Source organism: Giraffa tippelskirchi, chromosome 4 (assembly GCF_054371585.1).
Source record: "Giraffa tippelskirchi isolate mGirTip1 chromosome 4, T2T-mGirTip1v1.2.pri, whole genome shotgun sequence".
In the NCBI taxonomy this organism is placed as follows: Eukaryota; Metazoa; Chordata; class Mammalia; order Artiodactyla; family Giraffidae; genus Giraffa; species Giraffa tippelskirchi.
The window spans coordinates 199,977,088-200,004,312 of NC_137278.1; the positions used below are offsets into that span (position 1 = coordinate 199,977,088).

The following is a 27,225-nucleotide window of genomic DNA, read 5'->3' on the forward strand; positions in this document are numbered from 1 at the left end:
CCCCCTTCCCTTTGGAACAAGACCTCAGAGCTTATCCAAGCCCTGCCTCCCTCCTCCAGGAAGCCTTCCTCCTCCAGGAAGCCTCCCCCAGCCAGGGAAGGGTCTGGCATGGTTTGGCAGGGGCCTGGGGAAAGGAGCACCCCCACGTCTCTCTCTGTGGGAGACTGGGGGTCTCTCACAGATCCAAGGCATCCTCTGGTAGAGAGGGTGGAAAGTGGGGAGAAGACAAAAGTCCAGGGAGGAAATCTGGTCAAAGGGGTGTGGGCTAGCGGAGGAACTGCCAAAGAGGGGTTGCCAATCTGGGGGGCTGCTCACCCCCACAGGGGAACACTCTCCCTCCCACCCCAAGAACCACAATGGAGAGAAAAAAGGTTGGCACATGCAGCAAGCGCTCCATGGGGCTTGTTAACAAGGCAGGAGAGGGAGGTGACGGGGGTACACTGGCCTGAGAGCAGGAGGCTTTAGTCGTGTCTCTGGCCCTGAGCAGCCGTGTGAACTGCAAAAGCCACTTTGTCTCTCAGGTCCTCAGCTTCCTCGTCCACGATGTCAGGATTGGGACAAAGGCAGGATGGCAAACAGAGCTGCCAGGAGCTCTGTCTTCAGAAGGTCATGAGCTGGGGAATGTCTGTCCAGGGTGCAGGCTGTGCCACCCCGAGCCCCTGCCACCCCCACGCTCCATGCGTTGAGGACAACACTGCAAGACAGTTTGGAGCTGGGGACGCTTTGAGAGCCCGTCTCCGGGAAAATGCCAGACAGCAGTGGCTGTTGTCTTTCTTTGGTTCCTCCCTGTGGACTCCAGGACGCTAAGCCGGGTGAGGGGTCCCCTCCAGCAGAACATCGGGATCCAGCTTGGGTGTTGGTGGTCATGTCTGACATGGCACTACCCTCTGCAAGCCCAGAGATGGTAAGAGGAAGCCCCGCACAGAGGGTGCTCCCCCTGTTTATACTGCAGTTGTCATAATCAGACAGCAGGCTTCAGGAAGACCACCTCCTGCTCAGATAAGATGCTGAGTTCCAACAGGCATGGCATGCTCAAGCCCCAGGAGGGGCTGCCCATGGACAGAGCAGAGTTTCTCGGCAAGGCTGCGGGAGGGGGCAGAGGTGAAGCTGTCCGCTGGGGCCACAAGAGCCACCTGGCTTCCGGGCACATCCTACAAGTGTGTCTCCTTCTCCCCAGCCATGAGACCCTCCTTCACTGGGGCAGGCCCGCAGTCCTGGCCGCTGCCACCATCCAGACACAGGTGTCTCTTGGACTGCGGCAGGCTGGGGTCAGGGGTGACGAGCTGCCGCAGGCGCTGTGGGGAGAAGAGGACGTCAGTGGTGCTGTTGGAGAGAGAGGCAAAGACAACATGTCCTCATGTCTGTGTCCCCAGGGCCCAGCTCAGAACCCGCCCGTGGGGAAGCTCAGTACGGTGAGACTGAATGAGCACAGATCTCGAGAAGAGAGAGGAGGCAGTGACATGGCAACAGCGTGGGAACTGCCTGGTTCCAGTCCTGACATCTCTGCAGCCGTAGGCAACCCACTGAACCACTCAGTGCCTTGTCTGTCAGATACCACACCTCAGAACAGTGCCTGGCACAGGATCAGTGTTCAGTGTCTATTTTGTTCTTATTATAACTATTCTTATTGCTACTGCTATCAAATGCTCAGTAAATGTCTATCATTTTTCTTCCTAGTAGTAGTACTTCTATTACTATTGTTACTGATGCCATCTCCTTCTTGCCTGGAATGCAGATGTGATGACTGGAACCATGACCACCTTTTTGTGACCGTGAGGTGATAAGTATGATGATCAAAGAACAACATGAGCAGGATGAAAGTGCAGGAATAGAGGAAGTGTCTGATCCCTAATGGGCTCTTTCGGCAGCCAAAACAAAGGCCAGAAGCCCTAGCTCTGATCTTCTTCATGTGTAAGAAGACACTAAGCCTGTTTGCTTATTGCAGGTGGGTTTTCTGTGACTTGTAGGCCAGACAGATTCCCACATATGTAATGTCTTTGTGGGACACTGGCTCTATGTCTTCCAGGAAGGCGTGTCCTATACCCTAAGCAGGGAGACTTTTGCAAAGGGTTTGTACAGGGATAAGAGAAGGGGAGAAGCTGGGAAACTGTGTGGATGAACCATGGCTGCTGGTCACCAATTTCCAGGAGTAGGAATCTGTGCTCTGTGACCCCCTGTGTCTGGCACCTTTGAGGTCTTATTTATAACTTAGTTTCCCAGGTGGCGCTAGTGGTAAAGAACCCCCCTGCTAATACAGATAGATGTAAGAGATGCAGGTTCGATCCCTGGGAAGACCCCCTGGAGGAGGAAATGGCAACCCACTCCAGTATTCTTGCCCAGAGAATCCCCATGGACAGAGGAGCCTGGTGGGCTACAGTTCATAGGGTCACAAAGAGTCAGACACAACTGAATTGACTTAGCATGCACACACACCCCTTAACCCTTTGACAGTTGCTCTTGGTCAGCCCGCCCAGATGATCTGGAGGTCAGATTCTGAAGGTCTAGGATGCTAGGACTCTTGATCGTTTCTGAAAATGAAGCCATGGGTCTTCAAAGACCCTTCTCCTTAAGATTCCATTAGACAGAAGGGCTGCCTGGCCTCAGAGCTGCCCCAGCCATGGTGCCCTGCCAGTTGTACAACCTCCTTGGTGTCACTTCCCAAGCCCCTACCTTCTTGAAGGAACCTCGGGTCTTCAAGAGGGTGATGATGATGAAGAGTGGGACACAGCCCATGGAGGAGCCAGCCAGGAACCAGCCAATGAAGTATCCCCAGGCCGGGTACACATAGACGTTGTTGTATTTGAGAGGTGTGTACTTGCTCAAGGAGAAAAAAAATGTGGCCTAGAGAGACAGGGGGAGGGGCAGATGCAGATGCAGGAGGGGGCCCATGAACCCTCTCCTCGGGGATGGAGCACAGTTAGATACACTGGTGCTTCTGGAGGTGGAGAGTAGAAGCCATCGCAGACCATGGGCCAAGGCATCAGTCACATCGAGAAGGAAGGGAGAGGAGACAGAGATGCTCCAAGCAGACAGGCAGAAGTAGACCAGGAGCTGGAACTTCAGGCAGACCAATAGACCGACAGAGTTGCCAGAGGAAGGTATGGAGCAGGAACTAGGCTAGATGGTAGTGCTCATGAAACCAAGAGACAGTGAGAAAAGAGGGGCAGGGGAACCAGCACACAAGAGAGGGCACAGACCTGCCCCCCAAGGAGCCCCAGAACTCAGCCCCCTGCCCCTCATCTCCCGGAATCGACTGGAGAAGCAGGAGGGGATATAGGGGCTACTGATGGGCACATACCAGGCAAAGGCCAGGAGTCAGGAAGAGCCAGGAGATCTTCACCAGGGGCCACGGCCGGTAGCCAATCATGTCTTCAACGTTGTCATAGAAACGATCAGCCCCTGCCCAGGTGGGTGTCGGGAGAGTGTGAGGACAGGAGGGGGCAGCGGGTGGGTTTGGGGAAGGACTCACCTGCTCCGTCCTCCGCACCCCCCACTGAGTAGGGGAAACTGGATCAGGACACAGGACTGACACTTAGGAAGGGGGAGGCTGCCACCAACAGGGAGCCCCCTCACCCCCCAGGGCATCTCCAGCCTCCCATCTAGGGATGAAGACCCATGTCCTAACACACGGAAGGGTGTGAGCCAGAGCGGGCTCAGTGGCCACACAGATGCTTATTGCACCACAGAGACAGATTCAGTTTCAAGTAAAAGCAGTGGAACAGCAAGGGGGCCACTGAGCCATGCGGGGCACTGGGCAGGGGCAGCGTATGCATCCCAGACTCCAGTTATTCATAATTATTCTCACTCTTCAAGGAACTGAGGGTTGTCCCAAGCCCAGCTCCATCTGCCATAACGAGAAATGCCTGGGTTCCCAGCGATGGATAAAACCTCAAGTAAAAAGAACCAGGGCAGAGACTTCCCTGAGGGTCCAGTGGCCAAGACTCTTGTGTTCCCAGGGCAGGGTGCCTGGGTTTTGATCCCTGATCAGGGAGCTAGACCCCGCATGCCATAACTAAGAGTTCTCATGCCACAGCTAAGACCCAGAGCAGCCAAATAAATAAATAAATACAAAATAAATATTAAAAAAAAAAATTAAGAACCAGGACAGCAGCTCAAAGAGCCACAAAGACCAGAAGACCAGCTTGCCAGTCCTCACCCGGGGCAGATCCAGCCCTTCCAGGGACCCCAAGGCTCCCCCCATCACTTACCATACACCCAGCCGATACAGATCACCTCAAACACGGAAAGGAAGAGGAGACACGTGCCGCTGCAGGCGTAGTAATCAAACAGCTGAAAGAGGTACATCCCGCCCTGCAGGCAGGAGGCAGAGCTGAGGCTTCCACCCTCCCCTGGGGGGGGTGGTGGTGGCAGGGGACATACCCTGCCCCACCAGAGAAGACAGATGCCCACCTTGTGGGGTGCCACCCTGCTCGGCCCAAGGAAGTCATCCCTTGCAGCTAGAGTTTGCCCCGCCTGTCCTTGCCTCCCAGGCCTCCTCTGACAACCATCTCTGACCTCAGCGAGGACCCTGGGGACTGTGGTGTAGATCCACTGTGTTGTCTGCCCAGAATCCCACCTTCTGGAAGGTGCTGTGTTGTGGTCACCTCACTGTGAGTGTGTGCACCCCACTCCCCTGTTTCAGGCCTGAAGAGGAGCCACAGCTGACTCTCAGAAAAAGGGCCCTGTGTCCCTAGGGTCGGTCGGTGGCACAAGGGAAGCCCGAAGCTGCCCCAGCCATCTGTAACATCCCAGGAGGAAAATCTGTCCAAGAATGACATCACCAGAGGAAAAGGTAAGGGGGAACCTTCTCTGACGATGTCATTGGGGCTGCTGGATCCAACCGTGCCTAAAACCGAACATCTAGACTTATTGGTTCCCTGACTCAAGAAGTTCATTTTCCTGCTTAAGCCAGCTTGTGTTTGGTTTCTGTCACCTGAAACCAAAGGAAAGGAAACCAACAGAGGAAGGCTCCACCCTGTGGTCCCTCCAACCTCACAGTGAGGCTCCGCCCCTGCCGCTCACCTCAGTGACCAGGAAGAGCCCGATCAGGCAGCACGTGACCGCGATGGCGAGGATCAGGAGCTCCCGCCGCCCGCTCCTCCGGAGCTGCCTGGGGAACATGTCCATGGAGGCCGTCACCAGGCACTCCATACAGACAAACTGTGGGCCGGAGGGGGCTGGTGAGAGGGGTCACTGCCCACGCCCGCTCCCTGCCCCCCACCCCCACGCTGACCCGCAGAGTCAGGGGCACAGGGGTCAGAGCTGGGGTGAGGCCAGTCCACGTCTCCACCACAGAGGATCCCAGCTGGGAGGTGGAGGGGCGGCTGGGTGGCCTGAAGGCGCGGGAGGGATGTTTGGGAGGGCATGTCCATGTCTGTGAAGGGTCAGGCCTGGGGTAGGAGGTGGTGGGCAAAGGAGGCAGCCCCTCATAGAAGAGGGTCCTGAGGCCAGGGGTTCCCCCCCACCAACCAAAGGACAGGTCCTGGATGTGGGGTGGAGGGGGAGTGACCCTGGGCTGGGGCCAGGGAGCTGGGGAAAGTCCTGGCAGGGAGCACGGAAGCTGGGAAGGGGGCTGCGGGGCGGGGTGGGGGCAGGGGCAGGGGCGGGGCAAACCTGGCTGTCCAGCCCGAGGAAGATAAGCATGATGAAGAAGAGGCAAGACCACAGCTGGGACAGGGGCATCATGGTCACTGCCTTGGGGAAGGCGATGAAGGCCAGGCCGGGACCTGCAGGGCACACACAGCATCAAGGGGGCCTGCCCGCGTGCATGTGTGCACGTGTGTCTGCCTGTGTGTGCTGGCTGAGCCTGTCCGCTTGCTACTCTGGGGAGCACACTTTCCACCCATCCGTTCGCCTCTCCCTCCTCCCTCCCCTGGTTTTGGGGTCCTGCTCTGTGCCAAGCACTGCCCCCCATTGCTGAAAATTTCCTAGTATCCGGTTTCTGGGACCCTCCCCCCACCCCACCCTCTGTCCCCACCCCACCCTCTGTCCCCTGCCCATCCTTCCTTCCAGGTCCCAGACAGCCAGGCAGAACCCACCTGACTCTGCCACTTCAGAGATGGGCACCCCCTGCTCCCGGGACATGAAGCCCAGGATGGAGAAGACCACAAACCCGGCCACGAAGCTGGTGCCACTGTTGAGGAAGCAGAGCGCGATGCTGTCCCTGCGGGAAACGGGAAGGAAGAGGGAGAAAGAAGCCCAGCATGCATGCAAGGAGATCCAGAGACAGAGAGCGTTGAAGGAGAGGCAGAAAAGGAGGTGCGGGGTCGGAGACCAAGGCCAGGTACCGAGAAGGGAGAGCCCAGTCTGGAGTGCGGACCGCAGGGTCGGATTTGTGCAGTTTGGACCCCCCACCCGCCCCTCCGCCCCCCATCACAAAGGAGGGAGGCCCCCCTTCCACCCCCAGGCCCCGCCCCTGCTCACCTGTAGCAGTTGTTGCGGTACTTGTTGTAGCTGCCCAGGGCCGTCAGGCACCCCTGGCAGATGGCAAAGGAGAAGAAGATCTGGGTGCCCGCGTCCATCCACACCTAAGGGACAGAGACCCTGAGGAAGTAGCGAAAAGATGGGGGGAGCCTGCAGGGCCTGGCGTGGGTGACCACACAGCCCCCCACGAAGAGCGGCCCCTCTGCCTCCGCTCAGAGCAGCCTGCATCCCACGTCCACCAGCGGGTCCTCCTCCTCCTCCCCTGGGTGCGCAGTGGACATCACGTGTGTGCGTGTGTGTGTGCCGTCTACACTAGCTCCAGGGCAGCTAGTGTGGACCGTGGACTTCCGGAACCATGGTATATCCTGGCTGAACGAAGGAGTGGAGGGATGGCGGACGGAAGAAACACTATGCGAGTGGTAAGATGACATTTACAAATGGATTTAATAACACAGAAGATGCTTTCACTGTAATTTAACTGAAAATATATACGTATAATTATCACAACTATGTGAACACACACACACACCCCCAGCCAGAAAAAAAGTTGGAAGAAAATGGACTAAAATGCTAACAGAGGTTATAACTGAGTGGTGGGATTAAAAGAAGTGTTTAGTTCCTTTTTTTAATAGTTTTCTTCTATTTTATCTCTCTTTTCTGTGGTGGGCATATTTTGCCTCTACACCAAGGGAAAAGCAACCAGAGGTTTTTAGAAGTCTGGATCTGGTTTGGGGCGGAAGACGCCTAGGATAAGGGTCCCCAGCGAGGTTCCTACCTGGGGGTCCTTGAGCCGAAGCAAATCTGGTTTCAGGTAGTAGATAATGCCCTCGTAGGCTCCGGGCAGGGTGACGCCTCGAACCAACAAAATGACCAGCATCAGGTAGGGAAACGTGGCTGTGAAGTAGACAACCTGCACGGGGGAGGCCAAGGTCACCCCTCTCCAGACAGCATGAGCCTCCTGTGAGGAGGGGTGAGCGCAGGAAACTTGCCACTCCTCCCTCACATGTTCCGGGGGGTCTGGGGCTCCCCGGTACAGGGTGAGACACATCAGTGGGCCAAAGTGGCGTGGGGGTAGGCTGGGGAGGGCTTATCTCACCCTGCAGGTTGCTTGCTTATGTATACAGGCCTTTGAAAGTCATATAGAAAAAGAAAGACTTTCCCAGTGTTGAGCTAAACCCCTTTCCCAGGACATCCCCTGTTCTCAGCAGGCCTTTCCCTTCACTACTTTCTCTTTCAGGTCTCCAGGAGGATGCCATGGTTGGGGGAAGGGGGGTCCCTGCAGACTCTGGGGGCCACAAAGAGCATGCCCGGAGCCCAAGCTCCTCACCTTGCCCGTGATCTTGACGCCCTTCCAGATGCAGAAGTAACAGACGACCCAGGCAAGCAGGAGACACAGGGCCAGCTCCCAGCGCAGGCCGCCCAGGTGCTGGATGCCAGGGCTGATGCTGAGAACACGTCTCCTGCAGACAAGGGGTGGGGGGCGGTGTACACTGCCAGGTGAGGCTGAGGGTACAGCAAGCCGCCTCCTCCATCATCATCAGGTGTCCTGATCCTCAGAGCTGACCCCACAGATCTCAGCGTCCAGGCCACCCCACCCACTGTCCCTCCCCTGCCCTTCCCCTGCCCCATGGCCAGTGCGTTCCCATCTGTGGTCTGTAAGCCCTTGGCCATTAGGAGACCAAATCATATAATGCCACAGGTGTGTCTGTCTAACTCATCCAGCTTTCTCTGTTGTTCAGAGAGAGCCAGAGACAGGGCGGCACGTGCCTGAGGAGCCCGTGGTGGGGCAGAGCTGATGAGCAGGTGGGTGAGCAGATGCCTGGGGAGCAGAGGGACTGGTGTGCGTCGGGGTCGGCAGATGACGGGTGATGGGGACGTGTGAGCCGAGGGTTGGAGGGCGTGAGGGTGAGTAGGGGCTGGGCGGGCGCCCTTGGAGGAGTGTCGGCAGCTACGTGTGTGCCAAGGTGAGTGTGTATGTGTGGGGTAGACTCTGTAAGCACAAAGGTGGACACGTGTGGCTGTGGGAGAGGGTGTAAGTGCTCGAGTGGAGGGTGCAGGTGCGAGTTGGATGAGTGTAGAAATTTGCCAATTTGTAAATACTCCCACTTCGGCCAAGTTCAAGCTACCGCCAGGACGTCAGGGCACACAGAGCTGGAGAGGTGCACAGAGCTGGTCCCCTGAGCTGAGAGGTGCAGATGGATGTGTGGGTGCGGGTGTGGGTGGGGGAGGGTGAGCAGGCTTGAGTGGGATGGGAGTCACATGGACACTCACACGGAGTCACTCACACAGTCACATGGGTGTCACTCACACCCATGTGAGTCTGGGTGGACATGGGGGTGCGGGGTGAGCGTGAGGGTGTGGGCGGTAGGTATGCGAGGGTCCCTCATCTCTTGGTAATGGGGGGTGAGTGCTGCAAAGGCATACACCTGCACCCCATATCCCAGGCCCTGGACACCCAAATTCCCTCCCCTAGGGCCCCCGGAGGCACATCCAGGCCTGGTACCTACTCCCAGAATTCCATGACAGGGGACGTGATGTTCTCAGATGGGCCCGTTGTGCCAGCTGCTGAACCGTTCAGGAAGTCCATGCAGTGCTCTGTGGGAGATGACAGGGTGTCTGCAATGGGCCAGGCGGGCAGAGACGCCCTCACATCCTGTCCCCACCCTCTGGCCTGCTGGCCCTATCATTCCCAGTCCTCAGGAGCCCCCACTTTCCAGTGTCAGGAGTTCCCCCTCGGGAAGCCCAGGGAACCAGCCCCCTCTCCCAACCCCGCCACATGCGCTGGTCCCGCCGAATCTGACTGCTCCTCTGGGCGCCCCGCCCTCGGCCACCTCTGACCCCGTCCAGACCTCAGGCCCGTCCCCTCACCCACTCTGTGGACCGCGCTCCCCAGCGATGGGGGCCCAGCCGGGCCTACCCTCTGGTCTCCGGGGTCTGGCGCGCAGTAGGCCCATGGTAAACACTGGCTCAGTGGGTGGGTGGTGGGGGCAGTTAGCGCCTGGCAGCCAGTTCTCACCCACAGTCCCACGGGGCTGTCGGCTGTCAGGGCAGTTGGTTGAGTGACCCACACGGGGCTGGCCCGCAGAGTGGCCCCCAGCAGCCCCCACAGCTCGGCTTGGGGTGGGTATGGCTGGGAGCCCGGTCACTGTTGGCCCGTCACCAGCTGCCCCATCCCGGGCCCAACCCGACAGGTACCTGTGTTCCAGGAGTGGGCGCAGGTGGTCCAGGGCAGCTCGGAGGTGAAGGAGCTGAACAGGTAGAAGAGGGCCCAGGCCAGGATGATGATGTAGTAGACGTTCAGATAGGCCTCGATGACCACGGACGCCAGCCCAATGCCTTGGGGACAGGGTCGGGGGTGGGGAGGTGGGGAACAGGAAGGTCTGAGAGATCAGAGTCAGCCAGGAACCCAGGGAGCTGTCAGGGGCGCTGGAAGGACACAGGGCCATGGAGACACCGCCAGTCTTACTCACAGGCCTGAGAACCCTTTACTCCTTATTTTTCTAAATAAGAAGAGCAGGTGACACCACAGCACAACACGGCCTTAGGCCTTCTCCCATCACCACCGTCACTGTGGTTACACCATTGGATGCACATGGGGGGCCCAGCCGTTTGCTTGGGAGCACAATTTTCCCGTGAAGATGTGGAGACTCAGCTCCAGGGTTCCTCGCTTGCAAGCACCCCTCCTGACTCTGCACCTAGTTTCATGCCTGCGTACGATTTTGTATTGTCCTTCCCCGAAGACTGCTTCCCCCAGGCTTTATAAGCTTTGGGTCCTACAAAGCGGATTATACTTCCTGCTGCCCCTGCAGCCCTCAGCACAGGATGGATGAGGGAAGGGGTGGGTGGGGATGGGCCTCCTTGGGGCCTGCAGGGGGCCGGGGGGAGGACACTCACCCTGGAGGAGAGGGCAGATCTTCCGCCAGGCTGTGACACTGCCCTGGCTGGTGTACTGGCCCAGCGCCACCTCCAGGAAGAACACCGGGATGCCGCAGGAGAAAAAGAAGATGAAGTAGGGGATGAAGAACGCTCCTGCAGAGAAAGGGGAGGTGGGCTGAGCCTGCAGCCACCGTCAATGTCCCTCCCGCTTCCCCCAGCCCCCAGAGGCCCAAGGCAGCTTCCTACTGTTCTGAGCAGGGTGGGTGGAAAGTTTCCGGTCTGCACCCCACCCAGGATAGGAAGGACCTTCGAAGGGAAATGAATGAAAATGTAGGTAGAGATCCTAATATACACACTATTTACTTTCTCAGCGTGCTTCACAAATCTGATTCAATTTATTATTTTTGGAACCAAAAACATGTGTTCTTTATAATTTGATATGCTTATTAAATTATCAAGTAGGTTACTTTTTAGAGGAAAACTAACAAACAAAAATATCTTGGAAAAATCATTTTCCCTCTCATTCAGAGGGTTTTTTTTCCCCCTCATATTTAGAGGGTTTTCCCTTCTCCCAGGCTCTGGTCTGAACTGGGCTCCTCTGACGAGGCCACTCCTCTGCTGGGGGGCTATTCTTGGGATGTGGTTTCAGCAGTCAGAGGCGCTGACCCGAAGGCTGTGGTGGGAGGCCAGGCCTAAAGACATCATGCAAATGACAGCCCAGGGTGTCCATCTCCATCATCTCAGAAGTATGTGCCTGGGTGAACACATTGCATAGTAATGCATAGTTATTGCATAGTTCGTTGCATAGTAATAACACTTGGCACTTGGGCTTCTGTCTGTAAAGCCTGCTTCTAAATGCTTTACCACCATCAAAACCCTCACAAAGCAACCTCCCAGGTACTGATGTTATCCCCATTTTACAGATGAGGAAACTGAAGCACAAACTTAGGTGGTCTGACCCTGAGCCTCGGCTTGTAACCACAGTGTTACAATGCTTCTCAAGCATGTTACTATGTAGAAAAAATAGAAAGTATAATGGGAAGGAAAGAGAAAAGCATTGTATCAGCGAAAAGTGAAAGTGAAAGTCACTCAGTCATGTCCGACTCTTTGCGACCCCATGGACTATACAGTCCATGGAATTCTCCAGGCCAGAATACTGCAGTGGGTAGCCGTTCCCTTCTCCAGGGGATCTTCCCAAGCCAGGGATCAAACCCAGGTCTCCCGCATGGCAGGCAGATTCTTTACCAGCTCAGCCACAAGGGAAGCCCTTGTATCGGTATATCCTTCCAATTTTCTTATAAACATATACACATATATTTCCTTTTTTGCAAAAATAAGAACCTACTATGCATGACTTGATAACCATTTAAAAATGTATGGACTTCCCCAGCCGTCCAGTGGTTAAGATTCCATGCTCCCTATGCAGGGGGCCTGGGTTTGATCCCTGGTCAGGGAACTAGATCCCACATGCCACAGCTAGAGATTGGGCTCAGTCAAATAAATAAATATTTAAAAAAGAAAATTAATCATGGATGCTTAAAAAAGAGAGCAGGATACATAGTAAATGTTCAATAAATATTTGTCAACTTAAATATAAATGGTATTTAGAAGAATTTTCTAAACAATGGTTATTTTTAAACTGGACTGTTCCTTCTTTTTCACCTTTCTGGAATATTTCTAACATTCGCATATATCGTTTCCACAAAAGAATAAAGGTATTTTCAAAAGGCAAAAATGAATCTGGCCACTCACAAACAAACTCATGTAAATGAATTATTCCACTGATGTGAAATATTCCAAACAGGTAAAACCACAGCCACAGGAAGCAGATTTGTGGTTGCCGAGGGCGGGCCAAGAGAGGGCTGGGGAGTGACTTCTGATGGGTACAGGGCTTCTTTTGGGGGTGATGGAAAGATTCTAGAATCAGCTGTGGTGATGGTTGTACAGTTCTCTGAATATACTAAACCACACTTAAAAAGGTGACTCTGGCCCCTCCCCATTACACCGTTGCTCATTTTTACTACTGGTGCTAAAACATGTATAATTGCTTCTTTAATTAAAAAAAAAAATCCTAGACAAGGATCATGTCTCTTATTTGATCAACATTCCTCAGCGGCTCCTGTCTCACTCAGAGCCAAACCTCAGGGTCCAGCCGCATGACCTCTGGTCTCTCCCCCACCCCCCCACCCCGTCACTCCCCTCCTCACCCCTCCTCAAACAGGCCAGCTGCTCTTCCCTTGACCTTGGCCCTTGCTGTCCCCTGAGTTTGGAACCTTCTTCACCTGCGCTCCACCCTTGGAACTCTCTCCTTCACCTCCTTCAATTCTCAGCTCAAAGGCCACCTCGTGGACAGACCCTCTCCCGGTCCCGTCGCCTCCCTTGTCTCATCCCTCCCCTTCCCAATCCAGTGTCTCCCCACCCCGTCCCTCCACCCGGCCGGCTTCACCACTCGACAGACGGAAGTGGGCGTGTTTGTCTGTGACCTGCTGCCCTTCACTGCAACGTAACCCAGAGTGCGTTCTGTTTCGTATCTAGCACAGTGCCTGGCGCAGGGTGGCCCACAGGAGGAGCTGAGTGAGGGACTGAGTCCTTCAAGGACTGACTTCCTCCTAGAGAGGAGCTTGCTCTGAGGAATCAAGCCCATTTCACGGTGGGGGATGCCAAGGCCAGTGGTGGAACTGGAGCTCCACAGCTCTCCCCCACCGCGCCCACCTCAAGTGAACTCACCTCCCCCGTTTTTGTAGCAGAGGTAGGGGAACCTCCAGACGTTGCCCAGACCGATGATCTCCCCGGCCACGGACAGCACGAACTCCATCTTGTTGTTCCACTGGCCTCGATCCTTCACCTGGTCCTGGGCTTCCTGGTCTGGCCTTGGGCCCTCCTCGGGGGCCCAGGGGACCACCAGAAGTCCCTCCTTGGGAGCTGCCGCTTTTCTGTCGTCTGCAGCCATGGATGGGCTGGGAGGCCGCAGATGGGTGTGGGCAGGACGGTGGGAGAGGCCAGCCTGCAGGGATGAGAGAAATGAGCTGGGTAACCCCAGGGGTGCTGTCACCCCTGCTCTCTCCATTCTAACCCTTCAGCGTTGCCAAGAGGTTGTCTAATAGTGTTGGACCAGATTTTCTTCTCAAATTCTCAGTGACATTTGCACCTCAAGTTACCCTTTGCTCTCCTGGCTCCAGTAATAAATAGGGAGCAGTTTGCTCTTTTTTTTTAATGTACGTATGTATGTATTTATGGCTTTTAAAAAAATTTTATTGGCATAAGGTTGATTTACAATGCTGTGTTAGTTTCTGCTGTATGCAAAACGACTCAGTTATACATATACATACACCACTCTTTTTTAGATTCTTTTCCCATATAGGTCATTACAGAGTATCAAGAAGACTTCCCTGTAATGTACAGAAGGACCTTATGAATGCAAGCATATTTTTTTTAATGGGAACTGCATCTGGATTTCTTTTTATTAATTTTTACTGGAGTATAGTAGTTTTGGGCTCCCCTAGTGGCTCAGTGGTAAAGAATCCACCTGCCAATGCAGGAGATGTGGGTTTGATCCCTGGAGTAGGAAGTGGAAACCCACTCCAGTATTCTTGCCTGGGAAATCCCATGGACGGAGGAGCCAGTGGGGTACAGTCCATGGGGTCGTGAAAGAGTCGGACACAACTTAACAACTAAACAACAAAAACAGTAGTTTCTTTACAATGAGAGCAGTTTGTTCTTAGTTTGCCCACTTTGCAGATGGGAAAATCCAGGACTCAGCAGACGAAGTGATTTGCCTGAGACCACACAGGAACTAGATGGGGATTAAAACCCAGGCTTGGGGATTGTTATCCCAAGTCTCTTTTGATCCTTGCAGCCAGCTGCCATCCCTGCTGGCCCATCTGCCTTAGGTCCCCAGTGTCCAGTGAGTGGCCCATTCCAGCCATAAGGGGTCAGAGGCTGCCCAGGGCAACAGGAGGTCAAAGGGCAGATGTGGCCAGGTAACAGCATGGTCTTCCCTGGGCCAGCTGCGGGCTTGTCACTGTGCCAGGACAATCGATTGCCTCCGGGTAAACATGGGGGCCCAATTCTCTCTGGGCATCTGATTGGGAGGGCAGGGGAAGGTGGGGCCACCGCATAAGGCCAGATGGGGACAAGGTGGCCTTCAAGGCAAGGCTGGTTCTTCCCCCTCTCTCGGTTGAACCTCTGTCCTGAGAGCTGGCAAGGATCCTAGAGGCGGAGGGGGTCACCAGAGAGATCCTCACTTGGGTGGTCACCTCCAATCCGAGTGGTCCCCTCAAGGGAGACCCAGAGTGAGTGCCCATCACAGGCAGGTCATTGTTCCTCCTGACTCCCTACCCTCCTGAAGGGCGGCCACTGTCTGCTCTCCCCTGTCCCTCCCGTGGCCCATTTACCAGAAGCCAGGAGATAAATTGATGCCTGCTCTATCAGGAATCCTTGTTTGCCTCCCCTTCCCACACTCTGCCCAAGGCCACCTCCAATTCTGTTTCCAGGAGCTGCCAGGAAGAAGTGCCTAGGCTGCAGAAGGGGGCACTCACCCACGTGCCCCCTCCCCGCCCCCGCCTCCGAGGGGCACTGGGGACCAAAGTGACCAGGAGCTACCAAGGGCTCTGTTCCTCCGAGGCTCCAGAGAAACACAAGGGATTCTTTTTATTAAAAGAAGCGTCTGTTTACTTGTTGGTCCTTTTAAACCAGGCAACAGCCCAAGCCCAAGTCAGCTAGGAGGGCGTGGCAGGGCCATTTGAGGTTATGGAAATTTTTGAAGGTGACTTGGAGGGTGCAGATTGTCCCAGGAGTGGGGAAGCATGTCTGGGGTGGAAATTCAAGTTCTGGGACCTACGAGGAGGCTTCCCTTGCAAGCTCAGCCCTGGACAGAAGGTGAGGAGAGAGGTGCCTGGTGGAATCAAAGACCTCAGCCTCTGATACAGGGAAGGGGTGGGGGGAGAAGGGAAGGAAAAAACAAAGAGGCCAACCCTCGGGGCTTTGAGAACCAAGCCTCAGGTGGAAAGAACGGGGTGGTCTAGTCCCAGGGGACACCTGAACCAATGGTGTACGTTGCTACAGAATTGAGGCTGGGCACCCTGAAGACTGGCCCCTGAATCCTTATCAAATGAATGAATGGACTTGAAAACACGGACGAAGAAGCATCAGACAGAAACTCCAAGGTCTGGTTCAGACCTGGCTCAGAATAACAACAGAAGCGAACCTTTAGCACTGTGCCCAAAACATACACATGTTTACATGCATTATTAAGTTTCACCTTCATAGAAATCTTTGTGCTAGGAATTACTATTAACTGCTTTATGAATGGTGAAATGAAGTTCAGAGAAATTCAGGAACAGGCCCTGACACCCCCAGTAACTATTTTTGAATGATTTGAACAAACTTACCGGTACAGTAAGTGGGGAGCTGTGCTCCAGGTTGCTATGTTCTCTTAGGTAAGTCTCACCGCCTCTCTGGGCTTTAAATCTCCCTGAAAGCGAGAATGACGCCTGCTCAACTGTGGTATTGGGAAGCGGGGGTCACAGATGAGATCCACAAGAGCCAAGGAGAGAGATTGCCTTTGTTTGCCACGCCATAGGGTAGCCAAGCTCGGGGCCTGAACACAGGGTCACCAACGGGGCAGCCTGGAGACAAGGCTCGCTGTCCCCAGACCAGAGGCGGCTGTTTCAGGGCCAAGTTGTCCCCAGCAGCTGGATATGGGGAGACCCCCCTCCAACCCTGGGAAAGGAGAAAATGAAGGGAAAACCAGAGGAGAGTACAGGATGCGGGGGAAACCTCAGAGCCCAGGGTGGGTGCAGAATTTGGGAGAAGAGAATGCTTACAAGCTGACCCTGATGTGATAAGTTTTGCCGTTTTCTTAAAAAAAAAATTATTGAGAGGAGCATGATTTTTATGGGTAAGGATGAAATACCAAATGGCAGGACGAAAGCAAGAACACATGAAAGGGAAAGCTGGCCCAGAGCCATGGCAAGTCAAGGGGAAACAGGCTGAAACTGCAGCAAGCAGGCTTCGAGTTAGACTCAAGGAAGAACTTTCCAGGTGGATGTTAGACATAAAAGCTGTCTGAGCGCTCCCTTTGGAGGGTTACTTTTAAAAACCAAAAAGAGACTTCCCTGGTGGTATAGTGGCCAAGACTCCACACTCCCAATGCAGGGGTCCCAGGTTCAAACCCTGGTCAGGGAACTAGATTCCACATGCCACAACTAAGACCCAGCACAGCCAAATAAGTAAATATTAAAAAAAAAAATTTTTTTTTAAAGCTAAAAGGACAGCACCCTGCCCTCCTCGCCCACACTATGCCTTTCCACCTCTCGCCCGTTTGCAAAGAATACTTAAACAACGGTGTTACCCTCACTCTCAATGACTTGCAGAGCACTCCCCCTTCCAAGGGCTGACCCCAGCTCTGTCACCTCGCCACCTCCTAGCGTCACCTGCCCAGGCTGCCGCCTGCTCTACTCAGCTGGGGCAGAGAGTGAGGGTGCGAACTGGACCTCACCATTCTTTGGCACCTCCAGAGGCAAAGATACCCACACCCACAGCCGGCTCAGCCCTGCCCAGGAAGGAACTCTTCAAGAGACTGATAAGCCCCACATTCACCATTTTTAGGGGCCGGGCAGGTAGGTGGAGGTCTGCCCAGTGTCCAGCTGAGAAGCAGACACAGGTGAAAACGCTGCTGTCCAACAGGCCCGGCGATGGGGGAGCGGCCCAGGCCCTGGACGCTCAGCCCCGGCTTCAGCCCACACCCACATACCAGCGCCCGTTCTGCACACACACTGGGGCCGCTCCCGTCACGTCCCCATGGGCTCACATACCTGTGTGCACCGCACCATGACCTGACCCCCTCCCCCGTCCAGTCCTTCACACCCCGTGGGCTGCCTGCCTCAGCCCTCGTGGTCCCCTGGGACACAAGCCCACAGCCTCCTCTTCTTCCGGGGAGCCTGCCTGACGGGGAGTCTGATCAGGTCATGGCACTTCACCTGCCAGCCTTCCTCCCCACTTGCGGGTACCACCTGTCTGCCTCCCCTTCCCTCTCCAGCCAGTGATCACCTCTCTCTCACCCGCTCCCTGGGGCCAGCCCCCCATCCAAGGACTTTCCTCCTGCTACGACACAGGCTTATCCCTGAGCAGCTCAGATGCTGCTGATGGTGCGGGGAGCTGGGGAGGATGCCGTGTCCTAAGAGTCCCCACCACCAGACATCCCCCCCAGCCTCACTCATAGCCAGACACACGCTTCCACCCAGTCCTCCTCCCGGGGGTCCCCTGAGCCCTCTGTGGCAGCTCTCAGTCCTCCCCATCCTGCATCCTGCTCACCTCATCCCTCTGTCCGGCTCCTGGGCTCCTGTGTCCCCAGAAGAGTCCCCGGGAAGACGCCAGCCTGAAAGGAAAACTGTCCCACTTCTTCTCCTGTTCCTCCCAGCTCAGAATCCCATCCAACGTGGTCCTGGGACCCCCCCCCAGACAGAAAGTGACTGTGTGTGTGTGTGTGTGTGTGTGTGCGCGCGCGCGCGCACGTGTATGTGAGCCAGTATGTTGGAAAAAGAAGGGGCAGAGAAATGCCGCAAGCAGAAAGAGGGACAGAGGCCAAGAGTCTGAACCAGGATTACAACACCCAAGCTCAGGAAGTCTCCTCCGTCCCCAGCCCCCTCCCCCTCCTCCCTCCCTCCCAGCCAGGACTGGTGGCAGAGGCCTGTCTCAGGACGACCCCCCAGAGACCCACATCCCTCTCCTCCTTTGCCCTGTCCCTTCCCCTCCCCTCTCACCTCGCCCCTCTGGTGTGGATTCTGGTCCTCCAAAGGGAAGTGGACAGGATGGACAGGGCTGGGCACAGCCCTCTCTCAGTGGGTGGTAGGGTGGGTGCTACCAACCCCCAGGCTGCAGGCTGAGATCTGGGGAGGGCAGGGCAGGGAGGAGGTGAATCACCACTGGACTTTTCCACCAGTACCTGCCCTCTGCGGTTTCGCGGCCAGGCTCTGGACCTTCCCAGCCACAGCCCCTTTCCTTGGGATTTTCCTAGACACTGCCCAGAGCATGCCTCAGGAAGCAGCATCCACAAAGGACACAGGTTTGCAGGCAGAAAGCCCTGGGTCTGCCCGCTTCTCTGTCATCTACCGGTCATGTCAGCCAGGCAGTCATCTGAGCCTCTTAACTCACCTGACAGCATCCACTCTCAGAGCTGCCGGGAGGGCTAAAAGGTGTTGCTGGTGTCTTGGGCCACTTGCTGGTGTTTGCTGAGGGTCTTCCGGAAGCAGGGGCTGAGGTGCAGGAGTCCTGGGCGGCGACAACAATGCTCTGGTAACCTCTGGGCAGTAAGCACACAGCCGGGACTTGTCTGACCATCGGGCAGCCACCCGTGGTGAACTGGTGTCTGAGTTAGCGTCTGTGTCCCCTCTGTGTGCCCGGGGAGCTGCTCTAGAACAGGGTCCTCATTGATGTTTCTGCCATTCCTCACGGCAGTGGTACAGGGCTGCCCATGATCTTTCACTCCATACAGCCAGGGTCTCCTTCCGGACAGTGAAGACGGAGACGTCTCTCTGGCCCCAGGTGGTTGGGGCGGGGGGAGGAGAAGTTGTGGGGAGAAGGGAAATTTCCCTCAGCCTGGACTTCCCCTTTGTGTTCTAGAACTTCCCCGCAGGGCCGGGGTGTGAAGCTCGAGTCTCAGTCTGTAGTTTTCCATCAGCACCCCACTCAGCATCTCTCGGGCCCCTTCAGCACTTCCCCCAGGCTCCCCGGACAGGATCCTCACTCCGTGTCCCCTGCCCCCAGCAGGGATGGAGTGACTGTGCTGCTGCAATGCCCGGCCACTGTCCCCTGTCCCCTCAGTGTGTCAACCATATAGCAGAGGGGCCCCCAAAGTCCTTGTGATTGATTACCTGGCTGCAGCTACTCAGAACAAATGACTCCACCTCTCTGGGAAGCAGGGAGCGCGAGGGAAGAAAGCCAAGCTGGGCAGAGGGTGAATTTTCCAGCTCAGGCATTCATTCAGAAATGTTTCTTTGTGCCAAGTGTGTCAGGCATCTCTGAGAGGACCTGGAGATACACGTGTCACCTCCCCTTCATGTCAAAGAGAAGGGCTGCCAGGTTTCACCTGGCTGCCCTGTATCTCCCACCCTCCCTGACTCAAGCCCACCGAACTCTTCAGCTTCCAGCCCCCCACTGGGCATTTAGAACAATCCATAAACTCCCAGAGGCACGAGACTCCCATCTTTGCAAAAGATGAGGGTCCTCAAGCTACCTGGAAAGCCTGCCTAAGTCTGGGCTGTCTCCATGCTGGGGAAGGTCCGGAGTGAAGATGGCCTAGTGAATCCGGTGTCTTACCGCTGTGAAAACCATTGCATCACCGCAGTCATCTTCTACCCTGAGCCTGCTTTTAGAGGGCTGAAATGGAACCTGAGCACCTAACTCAGGCCAGGTGCTTTACATGACACTCCATTTTGTCCTCACGAGAAACGTGAAATGTAAAAATTATTAGCCCATTTTTCAGATGAGAAAGCTGGGGCAAAGAGAAGCTAATGGAGTTGTCCCTAGTAAATGAGGGAGCTAGGATTTGAAGCTGGGCTCCAAAAATCTGTGCCTGTTCCTCTGCAGCAATGTTTCCTAGACCAGGAACATCTAGAAGGCAGGGATCACATCTCATAATTCTGTGTTTCTCCCTCAGTGCTGGATCAGAGTAGGCACTCAGATGGATGGATGAACTTGTGGATAGATGGATGGGTGGATGGGTGGATGGACAGATGGATGGATGAATGGATGGATGAGTGGATGGATGGATGGGTGGGTGGGTGGACAGATGGATGGATAGGTGGGAGAGAAGAAGGGATGGATGGAGGGAGGGATGGATGGATGCAACTCCAGGGGAATACTGATCTCAGTCTTCCCTCTCTAGAAAGGGTATTGCTCTCTCAGAACCAGGGGATAGTTTAGGGCCTGGAGGACTCAGGTCTTGCTTTTTAAAGACAAAACTGCTGGTGCTAAGCAGGAACCTCGGGCCACGGATGTAGGGTTATTTTAGCTCTGCCTCTCCCTTGCCTCCTAGCAAAAATGCTTAGGTAATAAATGTGTAGCCTTCTTCCTCAGGCCCCATGCAACCTAATACCTGGGGCTGGGGAAGTAGTGGGGGCAGCAAAGATGTCTCTGAGCTCTTTCTGGGCTTTTCTGTTTCACTGACAACTCAATGCAGGGGCGGGGGTGGAGTCATGGAAAACAGGATGGATTCACCTGAAATATGTCCCCAAGGCAGCTACCCCTACCCTCTCCACTGGACTCTAACAACACAATGAGGTAAATATTATTATTCTCATTTTATAGAGGAGAAAATTAAGGATTGGAGCTATGAACTTGCCCAAGGTCACGTAGCTAGTAAGACCCACGCCAGGCCTGCCAGCCTGGCAAACTGTAGTGTGACCAGGTCTGTGCACATCCATCTGCGGAGAATGAGGGGCTGTGTGTGTGCACACGTGTGGGTCCTAGAGCTGCTGTGTGTGTGAGCACAGTCTGAGGGTCCATGAAGCCTGGGGACTCAGTGTTCCCTCAGCAGCTCCCCAATCTCAGGGTGGCCAGTCTTAACTCTCTGGGTACTACTGCCTCTCCTTTCCTTCTGGCTTGTCCTGAGGCTCTCTGCCCGCCTCGCAGAAACCTTGATACAGAGGTGTTGATCAGCCCATTTTACAGATGAGCAAACTGAGGTGAATAGAAACTAAATGATGTGTCCTAAAGTCTTCTTTTCTAACAGGTGGGGTCTCTAGACAAAAGGCTCCCCTTCCTTCTCCGTCTTCTTCCTCCGGGAACTGCAGGATCTGAATCTTCTAAGCAGGGCTCAAGCAGACGCAACAGAAAGCGGCCCCGCCCCAAACATCCCTTCGAGAGGCTGAAGTCATGTCCAAGTATTCCCATTCCCTTCCCCTGACCTGAGCCCTGACTTTTAGGACAGCTCCCCCCTCCATCCATCCCCCACTGGTCTAATGACCTCAGGGGTGGGCTCACATGCCCATGACTCCATCCAGCCCCACCACAAACCTGTGTGTGGGCAAGGTGCCCAGTATCATCTCTGTCTGCAAAAAATGAAGACCTGAATTCCACCAAGAAGCATAGCAGGTGTGAGGCGGGAGAGGACCAGAACCCACATCTCCAGGTCTTGGTGCAGGTGGGTTATTTTCCAACTCCATCCACCATCAGCGAAGCTCCCAAATAGGGGTCAGATCACCATGACTGACTGCCTGCCTCCCTCCCTGGGTCTTGCCAGACCCCTGTCCTGGGATCCTCGGGGTCCTTCCCACACCGACTTATTCTTTCACAGAGACTTTGCTTTTCTTTCACAGCGGTTGTCATCCTTTGTCCTTAAAGAGATGTCCATTTTAACTCCTCACGTATCCTGAGCACAGCACCCAGTAGTTTGTGTCCTGGAAATGTCCTCAGCTGGACAAAGACTCCAAGTGTGTATCTGGAGACCCACAAGTTCCTCTAGCAAACTTATTTCTCCCATCCTAGGACTGGGTTGCGCCTGGCACACTGGAGCGGGGGGTGGGGGCGGCAGCCACTGTCCAGGAAGGAGTTGCCATCGCTGATTTTAATAAATCCTCCCAACAACAACAAAGAATAAAGCCTGAGGACTTCAGTGCATTTTCCCACTAGTAGGCTCATTAGAAAGCTAAGAAAGTCACCCAGGAAACTCTGTACACCTGTCTGCATTGCTAAGAATCCTTGGAGGCCTCTGGGACACGCGCCCGCTCCACGCACTTGCCCAGGGCCAGGTTGCAGAGAGCACCCGTGGGCTCTGCAGGGCCAAAGTCAGGCCCGCTGACCCCGAGGTCGCACAGGCTGGGCCTCCCACCTGGCTCCTCTCTGGAAGCATCTGCTCGCTCAGGCCCAGCAGCATGCGGAGGTCCCCTAGCCGCCCACCTGGAGGCCGCGTCCTGGGTACCAAGTCTGCATCCATCCTCCTGCGAACGGAGGGGCGCGGCGACGCCAAGGAGGTGGCGCCCTCTGCTGGCCGAGCCGGGTAGTGACCTGCTCTGCCGGGGCTTCACTGACTGTCCCTGTCTAGAGCCCGGGGCACGATGCCCAGTGTGGTATGCAATTTGGGCAGGCAGGGGCAGGAAAGGACTCGGTGGGGGAAATCAAGGGGAAAGAAGCCCAGCCACTCACCTCCTCCTTCCTCTAACGGAAACTCCTCCTTCTCCCGTCCATCTCTTTTCTTATTCTAGAGTGAAGGAGGTGGGGAAGGGACCTGGGAGATGGATGGGGGGCGTGGACAGAGGTGGGACAGCCCCTCTGGCCAAGGGCCTGGGGATGGAGGACCTTGGCTGGGCCCCATCCCCCTCTTCCACAGCAGCCTGTCTGCTCCTGGTCCACAAGGAGAGACCCCACTCAATGTGGGAAGTAGAAACAGCGGGTGGGGTGGGTGAGGAGGTGGGCAGGGCAGCAAGGGCAGGGGGCAGAAACCAGGCGGACCCGCTAGCAGCTGGTGGGAAGAACGTGGATTTAATGGAATGAAGGGAAGCCAAACAGAGCTCTCGCCCCTCCCCCCAGCCTCCCCCAGACTCCCCAGGCCCCTCTCAAAGGGGTTGCCCTTGATCCTGGCCCTTCTCACCCGTCCAGCCACCCCTGGAGCAGGGAAGTTGGCACCCAGCTCAAAATTGGGTTCTAAAATGTCCCCTGTTATCTTGCCTAGTCCTGCCTGCCCCCCACCCCTTCCCGAGCCGGGGCGGGGAACCTGGAAAAGCACAGAGGGGCTGCTTCTGTGTGTCCCTTCTGTAATTGTGCCCACAGCCAGGCTCACTGGACCACCCAGGGCCTGGGCCCTAGCGGTGAGGCTCCAGCTCGGTGAGGATGAGAAGTGATGTCCTGGGTGTGGCCGGGGCAGAGGGTCCTGCTCGGTGCCCCTGGGGCAGGTCCTCGGCTGGGCACAGGAGCTGGCGAACTCTCTGTGAGCAGAGTGGGAGCTGTCGTGAGCTGGAGCGGGCGGGCTGCATCCCTCTTCGCTGCTGTGTGCATGCCTCCTACACAGACGCCCTCCTGGTAACCACGGCAGCGTCTTGACGGCCTCCTGTCTCTTTCAGAGACTGCTGAGCCCTCCGTCTGTCCCTCCCCGATGCCCATGCCAGGACCCTTGGCCCTCCTGTGTGCCACCCTCTACCTAGGCAGGCTGCCACCTGTCAGCAAGGACGAGCCACCAGCTATTCCTCTGACTCTTTCCTCCCCTCTCCATCTCCCTACCTCTCTGAAAGAGCCCTTGAGGGTGCTGAGTTTGTAGCAGCTCCAGGCAGGAATGCAGACCATGGAGGAGAGGGCCAGGAGCCAGCCCAGGGCATCGCCCCACCAGGGGTACTTGTACTTCTTGTTGTAGGTCAGCGGGGTGTACTTGATCAGGGAGAAGAGGAAGGTGGCCTGAGGGTGAGAGTAGGAGAGACGGGGCTGGGAGAGCATGGGTCCCCCGACCCAGCTGGGCCAGTCTACCTCCAACCTCCATCCACAGTCTGCTCAAAATCCACACCCCCGGGGAGGTATTTCCAAGGTGCCTACTCTGTCTCTGCAGGGTTGCCGTGCCCCTGGGCATCTCTACACGTGGTTGGCCCTCAGTTGGGACTTGGTGCCCGGCTGTGAGCACCTGGAGCGCAGGGGTGGAGCCTCCATCCCCTGGCCTCGTCGTCAGCAGAGTGGGCACTCAGGGGCACTGCTGACCCAGGGAAAGCCAAAGCAGCAGTGCTTGGGAGCTCAGGCCCAGACTCCAAGCAGGCTGCCTGGGCTTGAGTCCCAACTCTCGGCCACTTTCTGGCTCCAGTGAACTGCTTAACCTCTGGGGCTTCGGTTTCACCTGAGAAGCGAATGCAGTGGTAATTCTTAAATTCGTGGGGTTCTTGTGAGGACTGATTAAATGTGTGATGCACTCTGTGCCGGGCAGGAAGTTTAGTGTTCTAGAACTGATGTTGTCATCACTGGACTTTATCAGCGAGTATCATCTCAGCAGCCCAAGGCACCTGCCCTACGTTAGACTCACATTGTGGAGTAGGTCAAGCCGGCTGCCCTGGCCCTCAGTTTATACTTCTGTGAAAGGGAAAGGAAGAAGCTATCTGGCTAGCATTTTGCAGAACCCAACAGGAGGATGAATGAAACCTCTAAATGATTTTCAGTCCCCACGGAGAAGTCCCTTCTAGGGTAAGGGCCCGTCTACCCTCCTGGACCACCATCTCTCTCTCCCTTCATCTGGCTTCTCCTCCAGAGCTTGTCTTACTGTGCACACAGCTGGCGTGAGGAAGAGCCAACAGTATTTGATGAGAGGCCACGGCCTGTACCCAATCATGTCCTCGATGTTGTCATAGAAGCGCCCGGCTCCTGCCACAAAGGAAAGGAGGGACGGGGAGAAAGGACTGTCTAGCATCCGAAGCATCAGACAGGGGCCACAGCCACCAGGAAGGGCAAGGGCCGGTCAGGAAAAGATGGGGTGGTTGTCTTCTCTGATCGCTCCTGGGAGCTGACTCTTGCCTGGAATTCACAGACATCAACAGCAGCGGGCAGAACTCGGCTTGGGTCAAGGCAGGGACTTTCTGATGATCGAGGTTGTTAAAGGCTTCAGCCTTTTCAAAGCTCTGGATAAGATGTGATATGGGCCCCCTGGGTGGGCTGGGGGCAGCCATCATTAGGAGGGTGCACAAGACCACCTCTTGGGGGCCATGTCGGATTCTTGAGATTTTTTTTTTATTTTGAGTTTGGGCCAGGGAAAGGTGGTTGTGAGCAGTGGTATCTCCTTTGTCTGAGAGCCGTGGGCAGAGGCGAGTGCCTCTGGGTCAGGATCAGGGGGAGAGTCACTCACCGTAGGCCCACGCCACACAAAAGGACTCGAAGATGGCCACAAAGAGCAGGCACATGCCACTGGCCGCATAGTAGTCAAAGAGCTGGAACACGTACATGCCACCCTGCCCAGGGAGAGGGAGAGACAGAACCTTACCCGAGGAGACAGGCACCCTCGGGGCATGGTGTGGAGGCGGGGAGGATCACAGGAGACAGAGATGAAAAGAGAGCCTGGTTGGTAAGCTGTAAAGCACTAGGCAGACGTGTGACAAGGATAGGGGCTTCTTATTGTTTTTGGAAAGAGAGCTGAAACAGCCATTGTTAGCTCAACCCTGAGAACAAGCAGGGGGTGATGCAGAGTCCACGACAGTGTGCGTTTTTGGCAGAAGGTCAGGATAAGGGGCCATCCTGGGTACCATCAGGCTACGAGTTCCATCTCCTGCCTTCTCCCCTGAGACGTCACCCCGAATATCACCCACCCCAGGGTTCCCTTTCTGCCTTTGAAGTCTGTCCCTGGGACTTGGGTCAGCTGCCTGGGAACTCCTGGGGTCTTGCTGGATGCAGTTTTTCCCAGTCCAACTGCATTGGACACTTTTGATTTTCCCATCCAAGCTTTCTATACTTCTCAGCATCTGGAGAGCCAAAGGGTCCCTCAGCCATGACCAGAGCTAGATGTTCAGTGCTTCCCGGGCTGGGAAAGGACCAGACCCCAGGCCCTGAAGCCCAGACGGCGGAGACCTGGCATCACAGCAGCCCACTCCCTCTCCCCCGTCCTTCCTGCCCACCCTCCCCCACCTTCTTCCCCTGCCAGGTGGACAGTGACCCCCTTGGCTTCTCCTCCATCCCAGGCCCCACCTGCAAGCCCCTACACCCTCACCTCTGTGAGCATGACCAGCCCGACGAGGAAGGAGGTGACAGACACCCCCAGAATGAGGACCTCCCTGCGGTTCTTCTTGCGGAACACACGGGGGTACATGTCCACCAGCGCCGTCACCAGGCTTTCCACGCACACGAACTGGATGAGATGGCAAGGAGTTGGAGGGCAAGTGCCCCCACAAGAAGCTCCGTCAACCCGCTCTGGCTCACCACTCCTGGGGGCAGCCCTGCCTACCTCCTGACAGCCCAGAGCGGCCCCTGCGTGGTTGGGGTTGGACCCACCCTCCAAAGCTCCCCTTGGTCCCTGGAAGGGCATCGCCGCCTGACACGCGCCCAGCCCCCAGCTGTTTTAAGGGATTTCAGGGCATCAGGTTCAATGTCGGGGAACAAGCCCACTGCTCCCCGCTCCCAGCCCCTGCACACCACTGTCTCTCAGGCTCTGAGTGGCCATCTCTCTTGATACCTGGCTGTCCAGTCCCAGGAGGACGACCATGAAGAAGAAGCAGCAGGCCCAGAGGGGTGAGAAGGGCAACATCACCACAGCCCGGGGGTAGGCGATGAAGGCCAGGCCGGGGCCTGTGCAGGGAGAGAGGGACACGCCGGTGCCACCCCCAGGCGGACATCCTGGTGTGGGACACAGGACAGCGGGAGTCCTGAAGCTACCCACCCCCACCACCGTCCTGGCCCAGAAGAAGACATCCAGACCCCGACCTGATCCCTGCTCTTCAAGGTCCCGCCTGCTGTTTTCTCCGGGCAGGAGCAGAATGTAAAGGTTGTGTGTATTTTAAAGGGTTTTGGAAAATAGGAAGGGGTCTATTTCACCCACATTTCTATAAGTTCTACCCCCAAATCGTCAGCGCTCACTCTCCAGATCTATTGCTCCAAACCAGAGGTTTCATACTTAAAAAGAGCTCACAGATGTTTGTGGAACTGGTTGTCCCAGTGTAAAGGGGAGAGCGAGAGAAGTGAAGGATGCGGAGCCTTTGTGTGACCTTAAGGCAATTGCTGGAGAGTGGTTTCTGTAAGTTTCCAAAGAAAATACCTTCACGATTAGATTGGGTCTGGGGCACCACTGGCCACCTCTGCACTGGGGGCCTTTTCTCTTGCCCGACAGCAAGCAAGCTGAAATTGGGTGTCATGATACTGCCCCCCCTCATCCTCTCAAACACTTCATGTTGCCCTCCGCTGGCTCAGACGGCAAGAACAGGGTCACATGCCAGTGCCCAGTCATCCATTGGGAGCTGCCTTTGAAAGGAAGAGCAT

The 27,225-nt window shown here is 55.8% G+C and overlaps 2 protein-coding genes across 2 annotated transcripts in view; both read right to left on the reverse strand.

Moving 5' to 3' along the window:
• Positions 1 to 374: 374 nt before the first annotated feature.
• Positions 375 to 13,249, reverse strand: SLC6A12 (solute carrier family 6 member 12). Its single transcript, XM_081588499.1, has 14 exons — positions 13,027 to 13,249; positions 10,318 to 10,452; positions 9,619 to 9,759; positions 8,931 to 9,018; positions 7,751 to 7,883; positions 7,199 to 7,333; positions 6,424 to 6,527; positions 6,039 to 6,163; positions 5,614 to 5,726; positions 5,023 to 5,160; positions 4,209 to 4,311; positions 3,299 to 3,399; positions 2,671 to 2,841; positions 375 to 1,295 (listed from the first exon to the last, which is right to left on the reverse strand). Exons 1-14 carry the CDS (start codon positions 13,247 to 13,249, stop codon positions 1,152 to 1,154), a joined length of 1,854 nt encoding a protein of 617 aa, XP_081444625.1. The 3' UTR covers positions 375 to 1,151.
• Positions 13,250 to 22,760: 9,511 nt separating this feature from the next.
• SLC6A13 (solute carrier family 6 member 13) overlaps positions 22,761 to 27,225 on the reverse strand; it is a 40,169-nt gene continuing 35,704 nt past the window's right edge. The window contains exons 10-15 of the mRNA XM_081593966.1: positions 26,426 to 26,538; positions 25,964 to 26,101; positions 25,109 to 25,211; positions 24,530 to 24,630; positions 23,515 to 23,685; positions 22,761 to 23,222 (exon numbers count right to left, since the gene is read on the reverse strand). Of these exons, the coding sequence (XP_081450092.1) occupies positions 23,100 to 23,222; positions 23,515 to 23,685; positions 24,530 to 24,630; positions 25,109 to 25,211; positions 25,964 to 26,101; positions 26,426 to 26,538 (749 nt within the window). The 3' untranslated portion in view covers positions 22,761 to 23,099. The remainder of the gene's footprint in view (positions 23,223 to 23,514; positions 23,686 to 24,529; positions 24,631 to 25,108; positions 25,212 to 25,963; positions 26,102 to 26,425; positions 26,539 to 27,225) is intronic.

Excerpts from the sequence above, each read along its gene's own strand:
- SLC6A12 (XM_081588499.1), bottom strand. The coding sequence starts at position 13,249 with ATGGCTGCAGACGACAGAAAAGCGGCAGCTCCCAAGGAGGGACTTCTG. Across the intron at positions 10,453-13,026 it reads CTGCTACAAAAACGGGGGAG|GAGCGTTCTTCATCCCCTAC; the intron begins GTGAGTTCACTT and ends CTTTCTCTGCAG. Across the intron at positions 9,760-10,317 it reads GATCTGCCCTCTCCTCCAGG|GCATTGGGCTGGCGTCCGTG; the intron begins GTGAGTGTCCTC and ends CCTGTCCCCAAG.